This window comes from Heliangelus exortis, chromosome 17 (assembly GCF_036169615.1).
Source record: "Heliangelus exortis chromosome 17, bHelExo1.hap1, whole genome shotgun sequence".
Taxonomy (NCBI): Eukaryota; Metazoa; Chordata; class Aves; order Apodiformes; family Trochilidae; genus Heliangelus; species Heliangelus exortis.
The window spans coordinates 6,334,781-6,358,966 of NC_092438.1; the positions used below are offsets into that span (position 1 = coordinate 6,334,781).

The 24,186-nt window shown below is 36.4% G+C and overlaps 1 protein-coding gene across 1 annotated transcript in view; it reads right to left on the bottom strand.

Moving 5' to 3' along the window:
• Positions 1–601: 601 nt before the first annotated feature.
• Positions 602–24,186, bottom strand: part of BAIAP2L1 (BAR/IMD domain containing adaptor protein 2 like 1) — a 38,261-nt gene continuing 14,676 nt past the window's right edge. The window contains exons 4-14 of the mRNA XM_071760449.1: positions 9,533–9,594; positions 9,370–9,441; positions 8,912–9,049; positions 7,526–7,678; positions 6,921–7,088; positions 6,027–6,177; positions 4,657–4,864; positions 4,309–4,383; positions 3,792–3,957; positions 1,732–1,772; positions 602–1,249 (exon numbers count right to left, since the gene is read on the bottom strand). Of these exons, the coding sequence (XP_071616550.1) occupies positions 1,174–1,249; positions 1,732–1,772; positions 3,792–3,957; positions 4,309–4,383; positions 4,657–4,864; positions 6,027–6,177; positions 6,921–7,088; positions 7,526–7,678; positions 8,912–9,049; positions 9,370–9,441; positions 9,533–9,594 (1,310 nt within the window). The 3' untranslated portion in view covers positions 602–1,173. The remainder of the gene's footprint in view (positions 1,250–1,731; positions 1,773–3,791; positions 3,958–4,308; positions 4,384–4,656; positions 4,865–6,026; positions 6,178–6,920; positions 7,089–7,525; positions 7,679–8,911; positions 9,050–9,369; positions 9,442–9,532; positions 9,595–24,186) is intronic.

Genomic DNA, 24,186 nt, shown 5'->3' on the forward strand with positions numbered 1-24,186 from the left:
TTGAATTCACTGTTTATAGTAGTAGACGCAGGCACAACAAAATCAATATCCATGGGATACTGTAGGCAGCAGGTAGGTATGAAAAGCAGGATGATTTAGAGAAAAGATTAATTGCTGACAGTAGTCATGATACACACTTCCTACAGTGGGGGGGAAACAGCATCTGAACTGCCCAGTGATGCAGCATCCAGTGCTGGTGCAGAGTGAAAGGTCAGTTTATAACATTCTAGACTAATTTCTGAGATTATTCCTGTAGGGGAAAAGTCTTCCAGACAAGTTAGTCCCTTTGCATTTAGAAAACCTGGGCCTGAGGTAAACTGCAGCTTTGCTTGTGACTTAAGCTCAAAGCTGAATTTCACTGAACTCAGATGCTGTACTGTGCTGGTGTTCACGCTGCTGTTAGGTCCTTAATCAGTCTTCTCAAGCTGTTTTTCTTTTGTGTAAGGCTGCAGTCATGGAGTAATTTCAAAGGCAGCTTTTTGTATTAGCATTTGAGAAAAAAAAATCATGGCACTTGTTTTATTATGACTTTCTATAAGACTAGAGCTTGACAATGTGTTTTAAAGAAAAAATTATCCTTGAAGAATGTGCTGACAGTACATTAGACTTAAAATATGTTTATGTTAACACTTGAAAATTGTTATCTGAACATTAAGCAAAGCTTTACAAGTTGTCTATTCTGAAAGGATAAATATTTATTTATAACCTAGAGCATCTTTCTTAAACAAAATAATGTATTATCACTTTATACAGGCAATTCTCTATTCTGGTATAAGGCAATTGTTACATTGGTTTGTTTGGAAAAAAATCTTATTTAGTATGTGATATATGCAGGTGTATAGTCTAGAACTTACCATTGCAATTTCCAGATAACAAATACCAAAGATTTATGAGCAAGTAGTTACATTGGTTTACTAGAGTATCCAAACTATCTCCAGTATTTTTACAACTCCTACTACAAAAAAGGCATACTGTAAAATCAAGCCAAAGTGCTCTAACATTAGTCCAAAGCAATTACCTTGTTAGAAAGTATAGGTTTAAAAAAAAAAATCTATTCTGGGTGGTTCTATTGTACAGTAATTACATTTAAATAAATTTTTAGAACAAGATAGTAATTGTCATTATGGAAAATGGTGTTTATAAGGAGGAGTTAGGTGTGCACGGACCATGTGTTCATCGAATAATTGGTGCTGATCTGTCATTTGTTACTGTTGGTCTGAGTTTCACAGTTGCAAAAGGATTTTCTCCACTGAAAAGAAATGCACAGAATTACTAGAAGTTTTGTTGCAATACAGAGATGAATTTAAACCTTTTGGGTTCTTCCTCAGTTATTAGAAGACTAAGTTAGGGTTTTAGACTTCAAGATTCTGTGTAACTCCTATTTCAACTTGAACTTTTAAGAGAGTTTATATATGAAAACTCACTTTGCAGTGATCCAAAACTTTGGAAGTTAACTTCTTGTTAGCTTGGTTTTAAACATCTCCTTGTTTTCAGATTTTAAATTTTTTTTTAACCCTTAAAAACAATTTAAATTTTGCTCCCTGTCAAACTACTGGAGAAAAGCTTATTTTTCTGAGAAAGGCCTATGCATAGCATGCCACTCTTGAGAAAAGTGCAACCAATTTTAGCCATTATGTTTTACCAGTGCATTCTTATTTCCCCTCATGATCAATACAAGCCAATATAAAGATCAACACAGTTAACTTAGTGTAAAAGCTTAAAAAAATATACCTTAGAAAAGGTGGTTTTATAATGCCATTCATATCAGGTTTCTGCAAAAGAAAAAGATATTCATATAGATTTACAAAACCATGCTGCAGGTGATCTTGCTATTTGCTGTTGCTAATGCTCTTTTGTAATTAAACTGTCAGGTCTGTGACTACAATCTGAAAATCCTGGTTTTTATCACTACACTTGCACTGCACCTCTGTGATGTACCTAAATCTTGTGAAGTGAAGCTAATCCCAAGGGTGACAGTGTCACTGTCACAGTGCTGCAGAATGCAGTGTTTCAGGTGTGATAAAATGGAAAACTTGCAAATTGTTGCTCTTTGCTGGCTTGTAGGCTCCATGGAAGTTTTGGCAAATAGTTAACTATTGCTTCCTCTCTTAATGTTTAGTAACAATCTTACTTGCAAATGACATGAAATTGCCCATGTACATCAGTTATAAATAGAATTAGACCTTGGAATTAGGCCTAGTTAGCCCTTAAATTAATTAGTTTGAATACAGTACCCTGTAGTACATGCTACTCCTTGCTGAACACCAACACTAATCAAAGCTCCATCAAATACCAGGTCTTTTTTAGTTGATGTTCTACACTGTTCTACACTGTAGTACTGTCCTGCATAACCCAGCATGAAGACTTGAACTGCAAGAACCATTTCTCTTTCCTCCTTGAAATCCTGAGCCTTTTTCCTGTGTATTCTGGCAGGAAGATGTCTCAATGAATCACTGCCTGCTTCTGCATAAAAGACAATGTAATATACTGTTGTACATGTGTGTAAATTCTGTAATTGTCTACAAACCAGCCTGGTGTAAATAATGTTAAGGTTATTTCCAAAGCCTTATGGTGGTGTGTGGTTTGGTGACTTGCATGCAAGTGGGAAAGACAAAGAAGCTCTGCAACTTTCCAAAAGAATGGAAGCAAAATTGCGACATCGGAGCAAAACCCTTGAGTGCAAGTGCAGCAACTCCCATCTGTGCTTCTCTTCCTCACTTTGTATGGTAACAGGTAAGAGGAATCATGGGGTCATACTAAAAAGGGAGCTGCTGTGAGCTGTAGGGTAGCTCAGCAAGTCTACTCATTCTATTCTACTCTAGAAATCTTAATTTAGTTTTATTTTTACCTTGCTTTCCTTCTAAAAATTCAGAATCTCAAATATCTATTTGTTTTCCACTTCTAAGAGACTGTAAGCCTGTTCTGGCCCCCAGAGAGAATATAGTGTTAGAATTAGAATTATGTCCTAGGTCTGCTGACTACATCTGCCATTTCTCCTGGGTTTTCAGTTCAACAAGAATGCTGGTCCACAAACCTTAAATTTATTCTTATCCCCCCTGAACTAATGCATCGTAACAAACAAAATAACCCTTAAGGTGACTGACTCTTGAGGACTGACTGAGGACAGCCATACTAAAGGCAGCAGCACAGTACAGTGATACTGAGACATTTTAACAGATTCACTAATTTTAAGTCACCTTTTACTTGTGATGGGGCAAAGATCTCACTATCCTGCTTGCTTGGCAATTTCCACAGGCTGATTCATCTCTTAACCACTGTGAGCATAATTACATTTGAAGGACATGTTGTCCCCATAGGTCTCAACAGCTAACCAGAGGATAAATGAACCAATATATGAACCTGACATTACATAATTGTTAAGGCTCATTGCTTCTTTGTTGAGAAATGAAAACTGCATCTATATATCAAAATATAGATGCCTATCTTAATGACAATTTTAGAAGTTCCCAGAGATTTTATTTGAAAGTGACAGAGGACTAAAATTTAGATGTTATTTCATGCACTGGGAAAGTTTGTTTGCTATGCAGAGTAAGTCTTCTAGCACTCTTAGTTACACCCCTGAGCAATTCTCCCTTTCTGTTACTACAGATGGACAGAAATACCCAAAAGAAATGCCCAAAACCCCATGATACTCCTTGAAGCTGTATCAAAGGGATGCTGAAGTTAGGTACAGGTGGCTAAGGTAGAATTCCAGGGCCTTATTTAAGAGCTCAGCTAAGTAGGTCAAGAAAACCAAGCAAACATTTGGATTCCTGGTATCAGTTACTTACCAGACCTGCATTTTCTAGTCTGTCAGTTGGTGTTTTAACAGTAGTGCCTCTGGAAGACTCCATTCTTTTATCTGTTTGCAAAGATCCCAGATAGTCAGGTGGTGGGAGGACAACTTCACCTTTTTCCACAAGATTTACAGAACTGATGCTTCGGATTGGTGCAGGGCTGCAAGACAGAACCCAGCAAATAAACTGTTCAGTTCCTGTAATGCATCAATCTCATCTTTAGCCCCAGGAAAGCACAAAAGTGCACGAGTTGAGAGTCAAAAAGATGTGCAATCCCACAGAGGTCAGCGGGACTTCAAAGTTGGGGTAAGTCTAGTTCTTGGGTCTTTGTGTAACCAAGAAAACATAATAATGTAATCAAGGTATCACACTACCAGCTTTTGGAAAATATTCACTCTGTATGTTACTAAATAACAAAGAAAGAATATGAGCAGAAGAATAACATTTTAAATTAATGTTATATTAATGTTAAAGAAAATGTGGGCATCTCTGAGTCCACCCAAAATGTTACCTTGGCACTGGGGCAAATGTTTTTTCTTCTGGTTCTTCTAATGGTCTAGTATATGATGATGGAAACCATCCTTTTCTGTAATGGAAAAGATTTTCAGTTTCATTTATAAAATTGGAAAGATCTTTCACAAGACTAAAGTGGACAAAATAGTAGATTTATTTAACTGAGATTTAACCTTTAAAGACCCGATTTCTGCCAATGCCTAATTAGTGTACAAAATCTCCCTAAAATAAGTGTAGTGTTTTACCTTACTGTAAATAGTGGAAAACCATCTACTAATATCTGCTAAATGTGATGAGATACATCTATCCTTCATGTTCTAACTGGGTAATAAATTAATTATCTTACACTTTAGTTGAGTCATGTTCCCCGTAAAGCCAACCATCCTTTTCTTCAGCTACAAGAAGTGTGATGATATCCCCCTGTGCAAAACTGAGCAATGTCTTGTTATTTCCAGCAGTATGTGGGAAAATTGTCTTTACTTTTTGCCTTTTCATTATATTTAGTCCTGTAGCAACAGAAGTTGAACGAGACAAACTGGCATCATCTGAATTCTCTGTTGAAAAAAGAAAAAGCAAAAAAAGAGTAAAATTACCAACAACCTAATAAAAGTAAATACAATTAGTAGTCTGACAGGAGAAAAAAAGTAGATAAAGGAACACTCAAATGCAAACTAATTTCTGAGACTTTATACTACTTTGATTTCCACTTAGACACCTCTAAATAATCTGCCAATGTTATGACCATGAAGTTCTTAATAGCACCTGCATTTATACAAACACAGTAAAGCTGATAGACTTTAAAAGTTACCTAAGTTTTAACTTGCAACTTTCCTCTTTTGGCATGAAAAGTGCTACATATTCACAGCCATAAAAGACCTTTGAAATTTTTCCATTCTCACAAAAGGTAACCATATAAAATCCAAGCTTTCATTTTCAGATGTGCCTAGTACTGGGCCTCAACTGAACTGGTAAGTGTTGTAGATACTTGGCACTTGTAGACACCAGATGTTCACCAGAAGACAATGTAAAGGAGGTCTCAAAATTGTATGTTATTTGACCATTACAATGTTGCATGAATGCATTTTTAAGGAAGAAATCATAGAATTGCTATTATCACATTGAAGAGTTTCTGCATTTCTTATGTTGTGATCTAGGCTTAGTTCTTTCCCTTCTGTCTTTCCCTTCTTTCCCTGTCACAGAGAAAGTTAAAAAATCAATTTTAGAAACATAGAAAACAAATTTAGAAAATATTTTACGTTTCAGGAAAGAAATACAAGACTCTGCACACATGTCTGTCCCATGTGCTTTCTTCCCCAGCTGCTACATTTCCTTTAAAGAAAATCAAAGTGAGATTTACCAGTAGTTTATGTTTATGTGTGTGCACTGAAAAAAAATCACTCAGGTGGATCTTGTTCAAAATTAGAGAATGCATTCTTCTGATAAGATTGGAAGCCATAAGATCAGTTAGGCTGGGTTAATCAGAAAGTGATTAAAACAGAATCTACCTATCTTGTCCTGCACTTTACTGGAAACAACTCTTCTCTCCTTATAACACATACTCCTCCTATTTGGTAATGTATAGAAATGCTTTGTAAAGACCATTTTCTGCTCTTCTGTACATCCTCAAATTCTCATCATAATAGTCAAGAAGTCTTGATAATTTTGGACACTATAGTTTGTCATTTACACTTGCGTAGTTTGCAAAGTGACACTCACCTGATGAATGATTTAGTTTTTCAGAAGCTGCCTTTGGAGCTGCTGCAGGATTGTTAAACATATCAACCAGTGGACTTGTGTATGCCCTGCCTGTGGGAGCAGGGGGCACCTTTGATTTGTTCTCATGATGAGGATAAAAATCATTTCCAATCTGGAGTTACAAAAACAACAGTATCACAATACTGAGAAACCAGCGACAACTTATTTGCAACATTAAATTATAGGAAGTAGTGCTTAAATATTCACAAATGACACGTATTTAGACTCATCAGAAAGTCCTCATATTCTTATGGAATTGCTGACTAATAGTTTGTGGCTTCTGTCCCTTGATAAACATTTGTTGGTGAGAATGCTATGACAGCTCTTTTTTCCTCAAGTAGCACAGTTATACCTAGATAACACCCAGATTTTTTTTTAGAAGTTTACAAATATAATTTAGAAATTCAAAAGTAAAGGTGACACAATATAGAGGTAGAGTTTAGTATTTAGCCTGTACTCTAACACACTAATAGGAGTAATAGAGGGAAGAAGGAAAAAAAAAGTGTTTTATTTAAGTTTATATTGAACTACTGAGTATGTAAACTCAGAGATAAGAAGGTATGAAATGGAGTTGTTAGAACACATAGTCATGAGGCTGGGGTCTGTAGAGAAAGTCCTGGGCACTGAACTGAAAACCAAGCCTTGTTTGGATTCATGCTTCTGCCTACTGCACTCTGTATTTTTCCAGTAGCAGAGGCTCAGCTTAATGATTTTGCCTTCATACCCAACCCCAGTATATTCCAGCTGAGGTACATTATAGACTGGATTGCAAACACTTGGGTACAAAAGGAGCTCGTGAAGTCTCCCTACTCCCCTGTGAGAGAGCAGGACCTCAGCCATCAAAGAACAACATACCATGGTGTTTCTCTCTATCATTGGTGAAGGCTGTGGAGTTCCAGACACTGGAGTGGAACCAGGGGTCCTGATTTCGTCTATCATCATTCTGACTTTTTCAGGCACTTTGGTGGCATCACTGCATATTTCCTGCCACCCAGGCAGCTTGGATTTTAGGAAGTCCGCACACTGCATCCAAGTTTAAAAGGTACTTGTCAAAGGTATGGTTTTTTCCATCACATTGCATAGAACTACTTGTTAATTTTCATTATACCAAAATAAGAACACAAGCACAATCAAAGTATTTTCAGGATTTTTGTAAGTAATAGCTCTTTGAAGAAATGAGACTGTCCTTTTTCAGGGCCAGATACTGGAAATACCTGATCAGTCCATAAATCTTTATCTTAATCTATGATTTTTAGTAAGTCACAGTAACCTGTTAGTGGTTTTAGTACATTTAAGGGAATATTGCATGTCATCTTCTATGAACTGATCACAACAGTGTCTGGCTCTATGGCATTTTTTAGCTATTTATGGCAATCTCATATAGATAATGGAGAAGACTTAGGTTCTCCTGTATAATTAGATCCAGGAGTTTGAGTTCTGTGTACACTCACACCACTGACCTGGATGTGATAGAAATGCATGTGCTGAGTAAAGCTGCAGTGCTTGTCAACCAGAAAACAGAATCTTCTTTTTTCTTCAAGGAGAGCTTCTCTGCAACCTTCTGCAATAAATCTCTGAATATCACTCTGTCGAGAGCTCACGGTTTCCAAATACTAAAGAAAAAAAAAGTAAAAACATTACATAGATTCTCTGAGTTTTATTTGATATTGTGTCCAGCTACTGAAGCAAGCTACAAAAGCCTTAGAAACAGTTTAGGAAAGGTGGGTGAGGTAGGGTGGCTGAGCATTTTCCATCCATACACTGAACTTCATAATCTCATCAGGTGAAAGTACAGCCTTGCATTACAGGCAATCAGTAATGAAGAGGGGGAAAGTGAGGAAAAACAAGAAGCAGTCTTTCAGCCTCTAAAGAAAATTGTGCAGTAAATAAGAATATGACATCAAAGCAACAACTTTGCTGAGTAATTTTAAAGTCATAGGTGTTTTAATTAGACTAATTATCTTAATCTGCTCCATAGCAGTTATATTTATGCTCACAAAGCTATGATGAATCTTAACTTTGATTTAGAGAGGGGAAAACTATTAATTACAAAAAAGACTGCACTCTATTTGTCTAAGGTTATGAGGATTCATGGCTAAACTGATTAAATGTTTGTCTTTGAAGTCTCAGTCCAATAGCTTAAGAAAAAGAGAACAGTTACGAATGCAGGCTAAAATGTAGTAAGAAAATGGAGGTAGTACTATTTATGCTTCCTGTACTTTTGTTATGAACAAAGCTTTCTTGCAAATGAAAATAAAAATAGAAAAATTGGCTGAAAAAAATACATATGCTACCACAAAATCTAAGTATTGTGAAGATAAGAGTATCAATGAAAAGTATTTTCTGAGATACCTGACAACCAGAATATGACTTCAACGAGTTAAAGTTTCTGTTCATTGCGTTGCCATTTCTTGTTTTGCCTCAAGATGGCAATGCTGGTTTAAGATTAGCAGTGAAGGCAAGAAGTAATAAGAGATGTTGTCATCAGCCTACTTTGGGAAATTAATCTATTGCAAATTAATACTGAATTTGTCTATTAGGGCCCCGTGCAAACCTTACTTTAAAAAAAATAAAAATAACAACAACAAAAAAATCAAGTAGTGATCAAGAGAGGAAAGGTAGAAACTGAAGCAGAAGTCCCTGCCCCTTTGAAATTGTAGCATTTAACTGTTGCCAAACAACTTAGCAAGGAGTTACCTGCATTATCTGCTAACATTGCATATACAGAAATCGTGGTAAACTTCAGAAGTCAAGTTTTGAAATAGACTCTGATGTGATCTGTAATAGCTTAACATTTTCAGGTAGCCAGTTCTCACACAAAGAAACTTAGGAGACAATACACTGACCTCCATTTCTTTATGCTCATATTTCATGACATTTCGTGCTCCTTGGCTTTTCCTTCTGATTTTTTTCAGCTCAGCCTGTGATTTCTCTAAAGAATCTAATTTGCTTCTGTGTTCGGTTTGGTACCTCTTTAAAGTTGCCTGCAATGAAAGCATTTAAAACATCTCATAATGCAGTCAGCAGTGTAACTGGATTAGTGACTAAAAGGCAATACCAAAATCTATGAGATCTCTCTAATATATACATCAAATTGTTTTTCTCAACTTTAGTTTTAAAATGCTTTTAAGTTATGCCTTGGTTCTCATTTAACTCAAAATAAGCATGAAAATTTTTGACATGTTTATGTATCTAGAGCTGGATTCTAACATACCATTTAATTAACTTAATGAACAATTTTTTAAAAATTATTTGACTATCAATAGCAAAAATCCCACAACTTTTAGAACTGAAATGTACTTACATTCATATACTTCACATCCAGGTCTGTTTTCTTCTCCAGTTCAGATATAATTTCTTTATGAAATTGTTTGAACTTTAAAAGCAAATGAATGAAAGATTATTAAAAACTGGCAAAAATAATAATTTCAAAAGAAAAATAATTAAAAAATAATTGTTTAACTTACACTCTCCTCTAGACTGTCATTAAGTTTCTTGTGTGTTCTTGAAATTTCTATGAGAACTTGGCCTGTGGATAAACATACAACCATATTTGTTTCTTTCATAGAGTTCTGTAGTTAGCAAATGTCAGTAATAAAATATACTTAACTAATATATTTATTAACTAGAATATATTGAAGAAGAATGGGAAATTTCTTGCTGTTGCTCATCACAGAAGTTTAAAAAACTAACTAGATTCAGCCACAGACAAGCCAAGAAACTCATGAGTGATAAAAGAATAATCATACATTATTATGCAAAAGGGACATGGAGTGCCAGACAAAATAAGTACTTCCTTCTCTCCAGAACAGCTCATATTAGTTTAGTAATAGCCTCTTTTCTTGCCAAGTCAGAGAACAGAACACAGGAACTAGAGATAGTTTTTACTACCCAAATAGCTCCTATCCGGTTTTAGTCTGAAAATGAAACTTTAATGTTCATTAACTAACCACACCTTCAGAATTAACAAAGTAACCTTTCACATTCATTCACAGCACACCTGCCAAAACAGATCTGATACATATGCTGATTAATTTCCCATGCTGTTTTCTCAGCCATTACAGCCTGGCTGTACAGCACTAACAGTGAAGAAGCAGCAGATTTCTCAGCATCCTGTAAACAGCTCCTAAATGTGCCCATTATGCTCTGCTGTCTTCCAGCACGAAGTTACACAGCTGACTTTTAACCACGAGCAGTTAAAAGCTGAACTGTTTTGTTTTCCTTTAGGAGGTTAAAGAGGAAAAATACCTCAGTCCTTTGGGTGTGGTTCTGAATGCAAACCAATGTAAACTCTGCCTGCTGCGGTCCTGCCCTGTGCGCAGACAGCCACATCATCCCTGCTGCCTTCTCTGTGCTGGCACTGCCACACTGAGGGTGTGCCAGTCCTGCCCAGGAGGTTGCAACACAGTGCTGAGAAAAGCAGCTGGAAGTGTCCTGGAGTGCCCAGTTTGACTTCACCCAAATGAGACCTTGTAGCCTTTTACCAGATCTCAACCAGGAGCCAGTACAAAAAGTGTAAGTTTTGTGTTTATGACAATATGTGTGTGTGTGTGTGTGTGTGTTCAGGCCACCATGTGCATGCATTGAGAACACTGTAGGTGTGTGTGTATACGTGTGTGTAGGACACTATTTACACACACAGTGTCCTAAAAAAACATACACACACGTGTCCACTCCACACATGGAGTGACCTAAACGTGTGTGCACGCGCGCACACACACACACACACACACACACTGTCCTAAATACGTGCACACAGACACAGTGTCCTAAAGATGCACAGACACACACACGTGGAGTGTCCTGAACATGCACATGCATGCACACATAAACGTGGAGTGTCCTAAATATGCACACACACACACACACAGTGTCCTAAAGATTTGCACACAAACACACACAGTGTCCTAAGCATACCACACTCACAGTGTCCTAAGCACACTGCACACACACAGTGTCCTAAAGATGCTTGTGCACACACACTGAGTGTCCTAAACAAACACACAGGGTGTCCTAAACTCACTCTGTGTGTGTGTGTGTGTGTGTGTGTGTGTGTGTGTGTGTGTGTTTGTGTGTGTGTTTAGGACATTCTGTGCCTGTGCACACATGAGTGTTTAGGATACTCCGTGTGTCTGTGTGTTACCTTATGGGACTCTCAGTTTCCTTTTGTCAAAGAAAGAAAAGAAGATGCATTACCAGTTCAACAAAATGCTTTACAAATCTTGTTTTCTACCATCATATTCTTTCAGAACCCCTCCTTTCTCATCATCTCCCCAGCCATCAACTTTCTCCCCACAGTGCACATTAGTGATTTGGTAACCTTCCTGAGTAGCATCCATGCATTCCCCTCCTGACTGGGTATGTATTTTCAGCCTTCTCCTTCTCTGTCATTCTCAAGTTATGACAACTCAAAATTAGTTTCTTTGAAAAGAGAACATTATCTCCTCTCTTGCAAAGCAATATTACACAGCAGATCTTCAACTGAAGAATGTAAAATGTGGGTCTGCATTATTGTTCATAGAGAAATATGAAGGGGGTTCAGGAACAAAAATTCTCTCCTGACTTTTCAGGAATCCCTCTTCATGCCCCAATCTCCACCTCTGTATCTCTGTGCACAACAGGCCACAGGAGACTTGGAAGAAGGAATCAGAATACAATGAGAACATTCAAGCCCTTGATTAGCAAGAAAAAGGAATTCACACTCAGGACAGGGAAAGACAGAAGATTTTTTTTAAGTTTGTTTGTCTTTTTAAATATATAGTTTTTCTGAATTCTGTGAGTTCTGTACAGTTTACTGAGTTTTGGTTTTTTTGGTTTTTTTTTTCTGTATTTAAAGTTGCTGGTGACTACAGTAATATAAATACTATGAGAAAGCAGAGGTGCTGTAGTAATTAGTTGCTCATATGCACCAGAAAAGTACATACAATGTAGGTACATAAACACTACAAGTAACAGACATGAGTAAGCCACCTTGTTATTTTAAGGCTGTATAAGTGAATGCACTTTACTCCATAGTGTTTTTGTTTTGCAGAGCTCAAATGAAAAGATACCTTTGAGACTGTAATGGCTCTTTAAATTTAGAATAATTTTATAAACACTTATCTGCAACTTAAGAAGTGTTAAAACAGGAAAAAAATAATCAAGAAATACAAATAACATTACAATATATGTTTGTTTTTAAATATGCAGACTAAAAAGTTATTTGGGAAGTCAGAGAAATTCAAGGTGAGTGTTAAAATACCCCTCAAGAATAACTGCCCTTACAGATTTTTGTTCTCTTTCAAAATTAACTTACTCTCCCTCTTCGTGAAAAGTACGTCCCGAGAACCCGCTGCCAAAGCAGCACACTCAGCCAGCACTTGGCAACGCTGAGGCAGCCACCCGAGTGTTCCAGGTCCTGACACAAATCCAACAACGTCGGGCATTGACTCAGCTCTCCCAAGTCTCTTCCCCACTCCCTTCCTCCGGCCTGCCCTGCCCCCGCGGTGTCAAGCAGCCCATTCACCTGGTGCGGCAGGAATGGAAAACCTGACGCTCCCAGGCTGTTATTTTTGTCTCACACAGCACTTGAGCTGACTGCAGCCTTCAAGGCTTTAGGCTTCGAATGCCTGGTTAGAAACAGGCTTTTTTTTTTCAGCCTTATTACAAAGAATACTGCCAAAACGTCCTGAAATGAAGAGAAATTAAAAACCTGTGCTTCCTTCTAAATGGTTTGTGCTGGATTATTTTGCAAGTTTACTTTTGAGTGTTCTAGAACCCTTTTAAGTGGTATTTTTATGTATCAGTGACCATTTCTATTGTGTTTTCTTTTCCTCTCAGCCAAAGACTCCTTGCCTGCTGTGCATCATGCAAAACCCATTTTCTTCTGGAATCTCCTTACTGCCACCTGTCCCCAGGCACAGTATGTACTGGCTCACCCATTTCATTTCCTCTTTCATGTTTTGAATCAACATTTTAAAAAGAACTCATAGTAAGCACACTCTGACCTAATTAAGATTTAAGTATTAATTTAAACTATAGGTCGGACTCTGCACTTTGAATAAATGGAGAACATTTTAAAAGTGAAGCCATATCATGGTCTGTTATTGCCATCTTGAGACAAAGGGTTTGCTAAATCTTGATGTCCCTCCCAAACAAGTTTTGCACAAGGAGACAAGATTTTGTTTAAGACTAATTCAGGAAAGGCAAAACAACCCCTAGCCTACATGTAACAGCATCCAAATGGGATGGAAGTTCCACAACCTTAGTATGATATTTTAATTAAATGACAATGGTCAATGATAGAATAGCTTCAAAAAAAAACAGTGGGTTATTCTGGATTATGACAATGTTAGCCAAGGCCATGCTCTAGTGTTCTCTAATTAATCACCTAGTAAAAAAGTACAAAAAAACCTAAAAATATTCTGCTATGTATTGAGTTGCTTATGATCAAATTATTAACCTAAAATACTAACCTTGTCAGCATGATAAACATGTCTTGATGATAAACATATCTATTAAAATACGTGCCTTTTAAAGATATTTTTTCTGCTTTCCATTCCCCCACACCCTGAAGGTGTTATCTTTGTGGCTAAAAGATCAGAGGTACATTTAATATTCCTAATTTGCTTTTGAAAGCAAAAACATACTTGTAAATGTTCATAGATACTTGTTCTGTTATTTTGCTATTACCTCATAGAAATGCACTACTGGAAAGACAAAAACTCTTCCAGATAGGGATTTTGGGGGAACATGTTAGTTACCTTAAATAACTTAAAAATAAACCAAACATTTCTCATGTATGGTTCTTAAAACAATGCTGTGTTAATACATCTACGATCTGAAACATGACCATGAACAGTAATGCCAGTGGTAATTTCCATGGTAAAATTATTTTAGTTTCAGTTTGGTTCAGTGCACATGTGGGAAGACCTTCTTAGCTGAAACTTCAGGAATTTATGGTATATCTTTAGACTTAATCAAGGCTGTTGGTTATATTTATTTTCTATTGAGAAAATCAGACTAGAATTCCATTAATGCCATTTATTTTGTTACCTAAAAAAGAAAAAAATCACTAACCCAAAATATGTAAATTATTTCCCCATACACAACATCCCATGAGCAATAAGACATCCGTAGAAGACTGTCTTGACAGACCAATTTCTATCAAATACTCATTGTAAGGCCAGAATACGGAAGTTTTGCAACAGTTATACTCCAGTCTCACTGTTCAGACAGAGTGACTGATTATTTACTTTTTAGCTTATGTTGACTGTTTATATGAGTAGAAAACTCTTAAGAATTAGTTCAATCAACAGACTTCTGTCACAGAAGCAAGTATTAACAGCTACCAACAAAATCACTTAAGATTTAAAACCACTAACTAGCTATATTTGAAAAAGTACATCACCTTACTTGGTATGCACTTCAATTTTCTTTTACTTAGAGGAGGTCACTTTTGAAAAATTTCAAGTCTTTTAATAGAGAGACTTTCTTAGATGTCTGGCAATAAATGAAGTGCTTAATTATATCACTTATTTATCTCCTGTTGTCCAATTTGGTATTCAGGGCAGGTCTCATAACTTAGTGTCTTAGAGTGAAACCACATAATTATTTACATTAAAGAAGAGAATGAAAGGCTGAGTCCAAGCTACACACAGAGGCAATGCAGGTCACGTGTATTATTAGATGCCATTTCTGGCAAGATTCTCTTTCTTCCAAATTAACCTTTTCCCAGAAGAAAGGCACTTTATGACAAGGAGGAGGTAGAAACAAAGTCCTTTGAAGCCAGTTGCCCCTGGAAGGTAGTTAAATCAGGCAGTTTCAAAGGAATACAGTATAATAAATAAATACAATTGAACAAAACGTTAATCCTGAAATATATTAAATTTATCATTATTTAATAGGAAGGGTTTATTGCAGAAAGATTTAATTGTGCAACAGATGCTTTAAATAAGGCAAAAGAAGCCCTAGTGGAATTTAATATGAATGAATTAAATCATAGAAAAGGATATAGTAATGTAAAACTTCCCAAGCACTAGCTATATGTTAATTTTAATACAATTTGTCCAGAATGCTTTAGATCCCCCCTTCCAATCTGTAGAATTAATACTAATATGCACATAAATCAACAGGAAGAGGTCAAGTCTGCCTTTCCTTACTGCATGAGTGAACATGAAATAGGAACCAAAAAGTAAATCTCTCTGTAGTTCATTTTATAAAATGGCATTGACATATGACCATTCAGTGTCATTTTGTGAAGGTGACTACAGAAGGTGAATAATAATAATAAAAAAAAAGAATAAAACCTACAATAGAGAAAAGGATAAAGAGATTTCAGAGTAAAATAAGTATTTTAGGTCCACTGTACATGCTAGATGTAGTGCCCTGAAACAGCACCTCCAAATAGATAATTATGTTTTGTTAGAACAGCAAATAAATAAAAATAATATGGATTAAAAAAATAGAAGCAAGAGAACTTAACATTCTAAATGGCTTTCTCTGTTCAACTTATATTTTAAATAGAGTTCTCACTAAGGTTGTGAACAACAGATATGTTTCTGCAATACAAAAGCAAGTTAATTAATTTAAAACGGATTAAACATGGGTCAAAGGAAATGAACAAAACCTCCACAGCACAGTGGCTGAAATTAGTATATTCGTGTACTAATCCAGTAAAATAAAATCCAAGTGATACTATGACCCATAAGGAATGAAATTGAACATTATATTACTTGACATGTAAAAATTAAACATAAAACCTTGTTATGCGAAAATTTGTGTCTCTAACTTTGCACATAGGTAGAAGTTGCCATGAAGTCAATCAAACTTTTTTACAGAACTGTGCAGTTAAAGGTATATAAAAATATAAAAATGTAGCCCCATTAACAGCATGTGTTGTCAGAGCTGTGTACAATAGGCTCCCACATGAAGTAAACTGCAGCAATTATTAATTTAACATATAAATAGTCTTATGCTTTCAGCCCACTTTAACAATGTAAGCATTTTATATGAAGCTGCTTTTAAAGCATCATTTCTCATCTAAAGTTAGCTCACAATATTTCAAGTAATTTTCTGGAACCGATTTAATGCTCAGAGTTAAGAGGTTTCAATTGCTACATACCTCAGTTTTATCACTATTTCTTCAGGAGTTCCATTACTTCTAAATGTTTTAAATCTTTTTTAGATATTTCACAGTCTCACTGTATTCCAAGAATACAGAAGAGAGAGTACAGAAGAATACAGAATTCCAAGAATACAGAAGAGAGAGTACAGAAGAATACAGAATACAGAAAAGAATACAGAGGAATACAAGAGAGAAACAGTATTCCAAGTTCCTAAGATCCTGGAAGATGCCTAAGTAAGGATCTTCCCTCCTGGTCCAGACAAAACTGGTAAGCAATAAATAGGATTGTGCAAGACACTGCTGCTAATTTTGTGAGTTGGGCACTGATGGTGTTAGGCTGAACTCCTAGTGCTCTGCTTTCTCATTCTCATAGGGCTTCACTGCCTGTGTTCCTTATGTGACTGCCTAATGAGAACAGTATCCTAGCCCATGCACGGAGCTGTCAGGTATCCCTGACTGCAAAGTCAAAACTTCATCAGCTTGAAGTTCAAAATCCAGCTGTGCAGGGGCTGATAGGTACAGTGTGCTTTCTGCTATTGGAAGGACCTTTTACTATTTTATTTTTGCAGCAAATGCACTGCATTAAGTTCTGTGCTTCCCAGAATATTTGCTTTATTTTGATAACTGCATATTTATATATACATATATAGCACATACATACAAATATCTATCTGTATCTGTCAGCCTGCTTCCCTTACACCAGAGCCAGGTGATATCAAGGGGAAAAACAACAGAAAAGAAAGGTTGCTTAATAAACAAGCTGCTATTGCTGTATTCTCTTGGTCATCCTCTCTCATAGCAAGATTCTTGGACCCAGTCAGGAGTCTGCACTGGTGGTGACAGCTTCACCTCCTTTCTCGAGGACCTCTTTCTTCTATTCCCAGATTTATTACATTGTGGAACTGTCTGGAATGCATTCAGGACCAGTTATGATTGCTGGGATTTTACACAATGCATTTACATCTCTAAAGGGAGAACCAAAAAGCCTAATCACCAACTCTCAGTGGCTCAGCTGTATATTATTTGGAATAATATTTGCTAGAACACACACTTAGCAATATTCTCTTGAACATTTCCCCTGTTGTTAAGATTACACATTGCTCTCAGTGTGAGGGACATAATCAGAGAATCCTGCTATTCAAAAATCCTTTTCCTATTTCATAAATACAGTGAAGGGATAGAACACAGTTCACTTCTACTGTAGTAGCTCTTATTTATGACAGCATTTTTATTTGTAGTTCAGGATAAAAATTATGTAGTGTCTGTTCCTTGTCCTAAAACTCTGTCAATGATAATGTAGAAGAAAGTGTAAGACTGCATAATGAAGTACTTTCCCAAAACATAATACAGAATTAAAATGACCTGAATTTAAATTATGTTTTTTCTTTGTTTTTAATTTCTAAATATTCTTTTGAATATTTAAGTATTAAAAGATACAAAGGACTCCTCAGTTTTTTATACCTCAAAGTTCATGACAGTTTATAAAAGAAGCCATGTTCAGCTAAATACAAGGATCAACTTGCTTTTTAATATATACTTAGACTAAAATTAATGCCAAATTCTTTCAGCTTGACACAAGTGATTTTAAAAAGTACTACAAAATTCATACCATGCACTGCGTGCTATAAATTGGGCTATAAGCTGTTCAGGAATCAGCTATTCCCACGTAAGACTTTACAAGAGTGAATAGGTTGGAGATTACTAAGACCATTAAAATTTTCAGTTACTTAGAATTTGTTCTTGGTTCTGATGCTCCTATTTTATGATTTTAAACAGAAAAAAAGATTAGTTTACATTGTATTTTAAAAAGGAATGCAACTTTATTACAGCTTTAACAAAGTTCAGTCTGCTAGGCTAATTCCCTTTTCTCCCCCAAGGTATTTTGATCTCTTAATGAAAAAAATTCAGCTTAGAATTCTTTTAACCTACTATATCATTGAACATATGTTAATTAACATGAAAAATTCATCTTGTTTCAGATGATTGGTAAGCACAGTAACTAAATTTAAATTTATATGGCATATGCTTTTCCTTTCCTTTTTTTTAACATTAAAAAGGAAAGGAAAAGCATATGCCACATAAATAATGCAAACTTGTTTTTCCACCTGTTACTCCATTACTAATAAAGGCTGCTGCAGGCATTTGGTTTTTTACCCAAACATAAAAAACACAATATATTGAGGTATGTCTGTCAGAAACTGATCTTTCCTAGCACCTTGAAAGCCCTGTATACAATAGCTTTTCATACTTGACCTGCAATGCTGTAATTCTTAAACAAGCTGGATGCAAAGAAATTAAGTTACAATACAACCACAAGCCTGAACTTGCCTAAATGAAGCCCTGCTGGTTTTAGGAAGATTAATTTGGGAAGATCATAAAACTGAGTTAATCTGTGTTTTTCAGCAGGACTGGAACAAACAAATCATGCTAAACAGCAAAATTCAAAATTCTTTGTGGGTTTCCAGCATCAGAACAGACAAATATTTCAGTTATCATTATAAATGTTACATGAAATTAAATAAAACACAAGGAATCAGTATAATTTTTATTACAGCACTTTGGAACTGCCAGTCTTAGCTGTGTCAAGAAAAACAAACAAGCAAACAACAAATACTGACACCCAAATTGAGCCAAAATTTTTGATAAAAATCTTTTTTCTCAGAAGTCCAAGACAACTGGTGGGCTCTTCACCACCTTCCTTAAGAACATTAATGACATCTACAATTGATACTGGATTTTTGTTGTTTAGAAAAATGACCAGGAAGAGCTGACTGCACATTTGAAATACAGACCTTTGGTTAAAGGATTTACAAGCTATTTACACATATGATGTCACTTTCTTCACAATGCTCTCATTTACTTTCCTTTTCCCATCTGTTTTTCTCACTGAGAGGACAACTAAATATATTTTCTCTACACAGGCTTTGAGGCTTATTTCTTTGCCAACAGACATACCTTGGGGTAAAGAAAAACTATGACTGCTCAGGAAAAAGCTGTGATTGGTAAGGAAAAACTGTGATTGCTAAGCATCAGCTGAGAGAGGACAGCATCCTGCCTGACCAAGCACCTCAGGACTGATCTGTGTTTGGGTGAGTACAAAGAGCTGCTGTGCACACAGTGGGCCTCCAAATGACTCTTTTCTAGACAGACATTACCCACAATCTAGAAAACATTGTGTGTGCACAGAGGAGAGCTCAGGGCACACTTTCCAGCATTACCACTGCAAGATGAAAGAGGTCTTTGCCAGCTGTGAGACTCAGGTGAAATGAATTGTACCAATGTAGTCAGAATGCCATTAAGGCTGCCCTTTCATGGCACTTTCACTCTTTTCTCACACCTCTGATGCACAGAATGAAGATACCAGCTCCATACACACCCAGTATAGGTGTTTTGAATATCTCAGTTTTCCCTTGAGGGAGTGCAGTCAAAGGTGTCACTGTGGATGTGCCTGTGCAGAACTCAGTCACAGCAGACAAGTGTGCTGTAACATAACCACAACACCTGAGCCATGCCTCACAAGGAGCAGCACTGCCAGGGCTACCTGCACACTGCTTTGTTAACCACCCTGAGAAGTCCAGGGCTATAGTCTGTAAGAGTGTTGTACCTTACCACTGACTACAACCAGGAGAACCAACTTCATCCTGTAAGTATCTGTGGTGTTCCCTTCCCCTGGTGCTAGTAGTCTGCAATTGTTGACACAGAGCCTTGTGATTTTTCATATTCTGTTCCTCCCTTAAGCCATTTATAGAACCAGAAAATTTGCACCTTATCTGGAAGTGTTCAGAACAGAAGTTACAGCAACACAACTGTATACAAAACAAACTTTTTTTTTCCTTTTAGTAGTCTTACAAGAGTGAACTACAATATCCATTTTTAAGCATCTACATTCTTTATGTTTAATAACAAACACCTCTTGTTCACTCCAGTCCCTGGTAGGAATACTTCTGTTTCATATTTTACCAGGGAAAGATTATAGAATTTAAAAGCTACAACCAAAAGATCTTAAGCTAACAACTGTTTCTTCAGCTTCACTACATGATGCCATTTGATCGCTCATTGTCCAGGACATGTTTTGCACAACCCTTCACTGATTATTTACTCCTTTGTGATTTCTGTTTGTTAATTACAGTTCTGGATGTCAAAATGGTAACAGGTTTCTCTTGCCTCTCTTTTTGGTTTTTTACTAGCACAGTGCCAAGTATTCTTCCCTGTCCATGAACACTGATTGGTCAGGTCACTGGCAGGGCATATGCTTATGCATATCTGAATAATTAAATTGATTTATAAATCAGTGAATATATACAGCTTTCCATAGCTCTGCAACAGATGGTCAGGCAACTTATTAGATGTGGAGCCAACTTGTTCGTATTTAAGAATCTATGAGTCTTTTTCTTCCAGCAGACTTTTATCAGAAGTTTGCACTCAAAATACTGAACATCAGAAGCCACAGTACTGATTATAGAGAAAAAAAAAAAAGTTATCAATATTTATTTGGCTTGCTTTAACCTTAGAAATGACCTTGAAAAGTAGAACAATGAATAGTGAGAAATTTCCACTAATGCAGCCACTGCTTTCATTATTAGAAATCACAAAATCATATCGTAAAATAATTTGGGTTGGAAGGACTTCTAAAGGTCATCTAGTCCAGCCCCCAGTGTATCCAGAAAGGGTGGCTCATCTCCTTATAGCTTTCTTATAGCAAACTGGAGGTCTATATAGCTCAAACCCAGAATGTTACTGTAAAATCAGAGAATACAAAACCTCCTGAAAAAAGCACATTACTATATATTTCCTTTAAAAGATAGCTCTCTGTGTACTTTCCATTTGGAACAAAAGAATAGAGAGCATTCTGCCAATGCAATCTCATTATGAATATCATAGAAGAGGGTTTTATTAATGCTCCATAGGAAAAGCAATCCTGACCTACTAAATACTTAAACTGCAGCCTCTAAGCTAGTTTCCCAGAAGTTTCCACCAGATGAGGTGCTAAAGGGGTTCTGTAGTTGCTGGCTCACTTCTCTTCCTTTCTGTCCAACATAACTGCTTCTAAGAACATTTGTACTACGGAGGAGATGACACAGGCAGTGAGGTGGCACAGCATGACAGATACCTTTTCATTAGCTTAAAAAGAGTGGGCAAAGAGAAGGATGCTTGGTGTCATCTTTCTAAGGCAAGTGAAATAGGATTCCAGTTGAAAGGGTCAATTTATATGCTGAAGTAAACCAACAACTCTACCTGTCCCACCCCCTTTTATTTATTTAAATTATGTGCAAATAACTGTAGTCATCCTAAAGGATAGAATTTTCTTTTTTTTGGCTTAGCATTATCAGTCATGGGAATGATAGTTAAGTGCTGTACCACAGAAGCAGCAAAAGAGCTATAGCTTTGAAAAGTACCTGCTCACATGGCAATTGTGCTTATTAATCAGGAAGGAAATACGTTTAAATTACAAATACTTGCAAGACTGTTTTAAAAAAAGATGGTATTGTTATAGTTAAAATTATACCATTTATGAGCAAACCTACATCTTGTGAATATGATAAAACACTGTCTTTTAGACCTTAAGCACATCCTCTCCCTTGTGCATGGCAGGGGTACCAAGTTCAGGGCTCATCCTTTATTAGGAAAGAATTCCATTCACTATGTGCACCATTAGAAGATGTTTTCATTTTGGCACCTCTCCCTGTCTTGTCACAACCACAACACACAGCAATCTTTTACTTCAGTACTCGCTTCTCTAGATTCCTGTCCTGGGTTTTAACCAGAAAATCTCTCCTGAAAAGAACCCATTTTTTTCCAAATTGTTACATTTCAGATGAGGATAAGCATTTGCACTCCTGTTTCCTGATAAGTTTTAATGGAACAAGACTAGACAGCCTAATGATAAGCCTATGACACAAAGTTATCTTTAAATAATTATCAGTCTTGGTTAGATTAGGGAAAAGATTTTGTCTTGTCTGATTTTCCTTTTAGCATGCTGAATTTCTGCAATTTGGTTCCATTGGTCAAGCCCATGCACTATAATATCTTGCTATTTGTCTTTTTATTGTTTGACAACCAACCAACAGTTTACACTTGTCTGTTCTTGAGCAATAAGATAGAGGTGCAGACCCATAATGTATCTGTGGGTGACAGCTATAGATACTGTTGCCACACAACAAACAAGTTGGGACTTTGCACCCACAATAAAGTAAATGAGTTTCAGCTACAGGAACTGGCAGGTGTTAGAGGGTAGCTGGGAAGATATGAGAAGTAGTATCAGGGAGAGAACAGCAAACAGCTTCTTGGTTCCTTGAGCAAGTGAAGGCTACAAAGACAGCCTATGTTACTAGAAGATAGAGTTTATTAACATTATAAGCATTAAAAATCAGTAAGACAGAGCCTCAGAAACACAAATTGTGGACAAGACAAAGATGAGCTACAATTAATGAAAGCCACTATTTCAACACCCCGCTGTGGTATAATATCTATGTGAAATTATTCCTAGTGCACTACTGAAACACTAAGATCTATTGTGCTGATGTGGTATGCTGAAATTTGAATAGTATGAAATCATAACATTTTTAAGTGTGCAGTTTCTTGTTCTATCTTCTCTTCCTAGTGGGATTTTCAAAAGGTGCCTAGGAAAGAAAGAGATGCAAATTCCATATTGCAGAATAACATGAACTACTTAAATTCAGTTTACTTTCCTAAATGCTCATAGCCAAGTCTGAGGGACTACAAGCTTAGAAATTTAGGGAAATAAAAACTGAGAAAGAAGGTTGACCTATATGAACATATGAATCCTTATGAATAAGGATTGTGTTATGAATACAGTATATTCTTCTGCTTTCTCATCTTACCCATATTAAGGTTTTCTGTATCAAAATAATTCAAAGAGCTTAAACCAGACTTGAAAGATACAGATACTTGAAAGATAAAGATACAAAAGCTCTGAATCAGATGGAACATCCAGGTTTCCATTTCGTTCTCTTGTTTCCCTCTCTTGCTCCAGTTTCATTCAATAGAAGAATGCACTGTCTGGCATTTTACTTCATTTCTTGCCCCACTTCCTCCCTGCTGTCAAGGAGTCTTACCATCTACTCCCAAAATTTTCTTCCTTATTTCTTTTCCATTTATGTTTCTACCCTGTCCCTGTGGTTGGAATCCATTTTACGGTCTCATTACAGGAAAACCATGTTCTGTGTTTCCTTATAAGAAAAGGAAAGACTGACTGTCTTTTTGATACAAATCTTTACATCACACTTGGCAGTAAATATGCTCCAGGTCACCCAGCAGGTTTGGGTTTGAACTGCAAAATGACTCAGTGCAATATTCCAGTATTCCATAAATTGTAAAGAATACTGTGTTTCAGCCATCTGAGCCTTGTAATTCTTTTGTAATTATGTGTAAGAAGTTTAATGCAACACAGCTGAATTTAGAATAATACATTATTTTTCATTTGCCACTACTAAAGGTGAAGTTGTTACAGGAAAGCCTTGAAAGCTTAGTTCCTGCTTCATTCCTCTGTTTATTATTCAGAAAACTGATTTTATTGTGAACTGTATCTGAAAAATACAGCTTGATTTGCTATCTGAGAATAGGGATAAGGAGGGAAAGCTTGTTTGTAGCAGCTTCTTTTGCAGTAAAAATGTACCTAGTGGCTGATGGGTCAAACACAAAGCCAATGGAGGAGGTAAAAAACCCAGCACTGTGGATTTCTGACTCCTATGAAATCTTGCCATCCATAAGCCAATTGTCCTGACTGGTTAAATTGGTAAGCTGAGGGAGGAGGTAAGGGGCTTGTTTATTTTTATACAGATTAGTTTCAATCATTATTTTAAAAATTTGTTTTCATTGTTTCAAATTTTTATTACTCAAATGAAAACATTTACATTTTCTGGTTTTCCAAAGACAAACATTGGAAATCCAGACCACAGCACCTCAGTTTGTGCTCAAATATTAAAGCATTCCAAAAAACTTTAAAACTTGGTCATTGTTGGTCACTGTGGGAATGTTGCTTTTGATTTCAGTTAA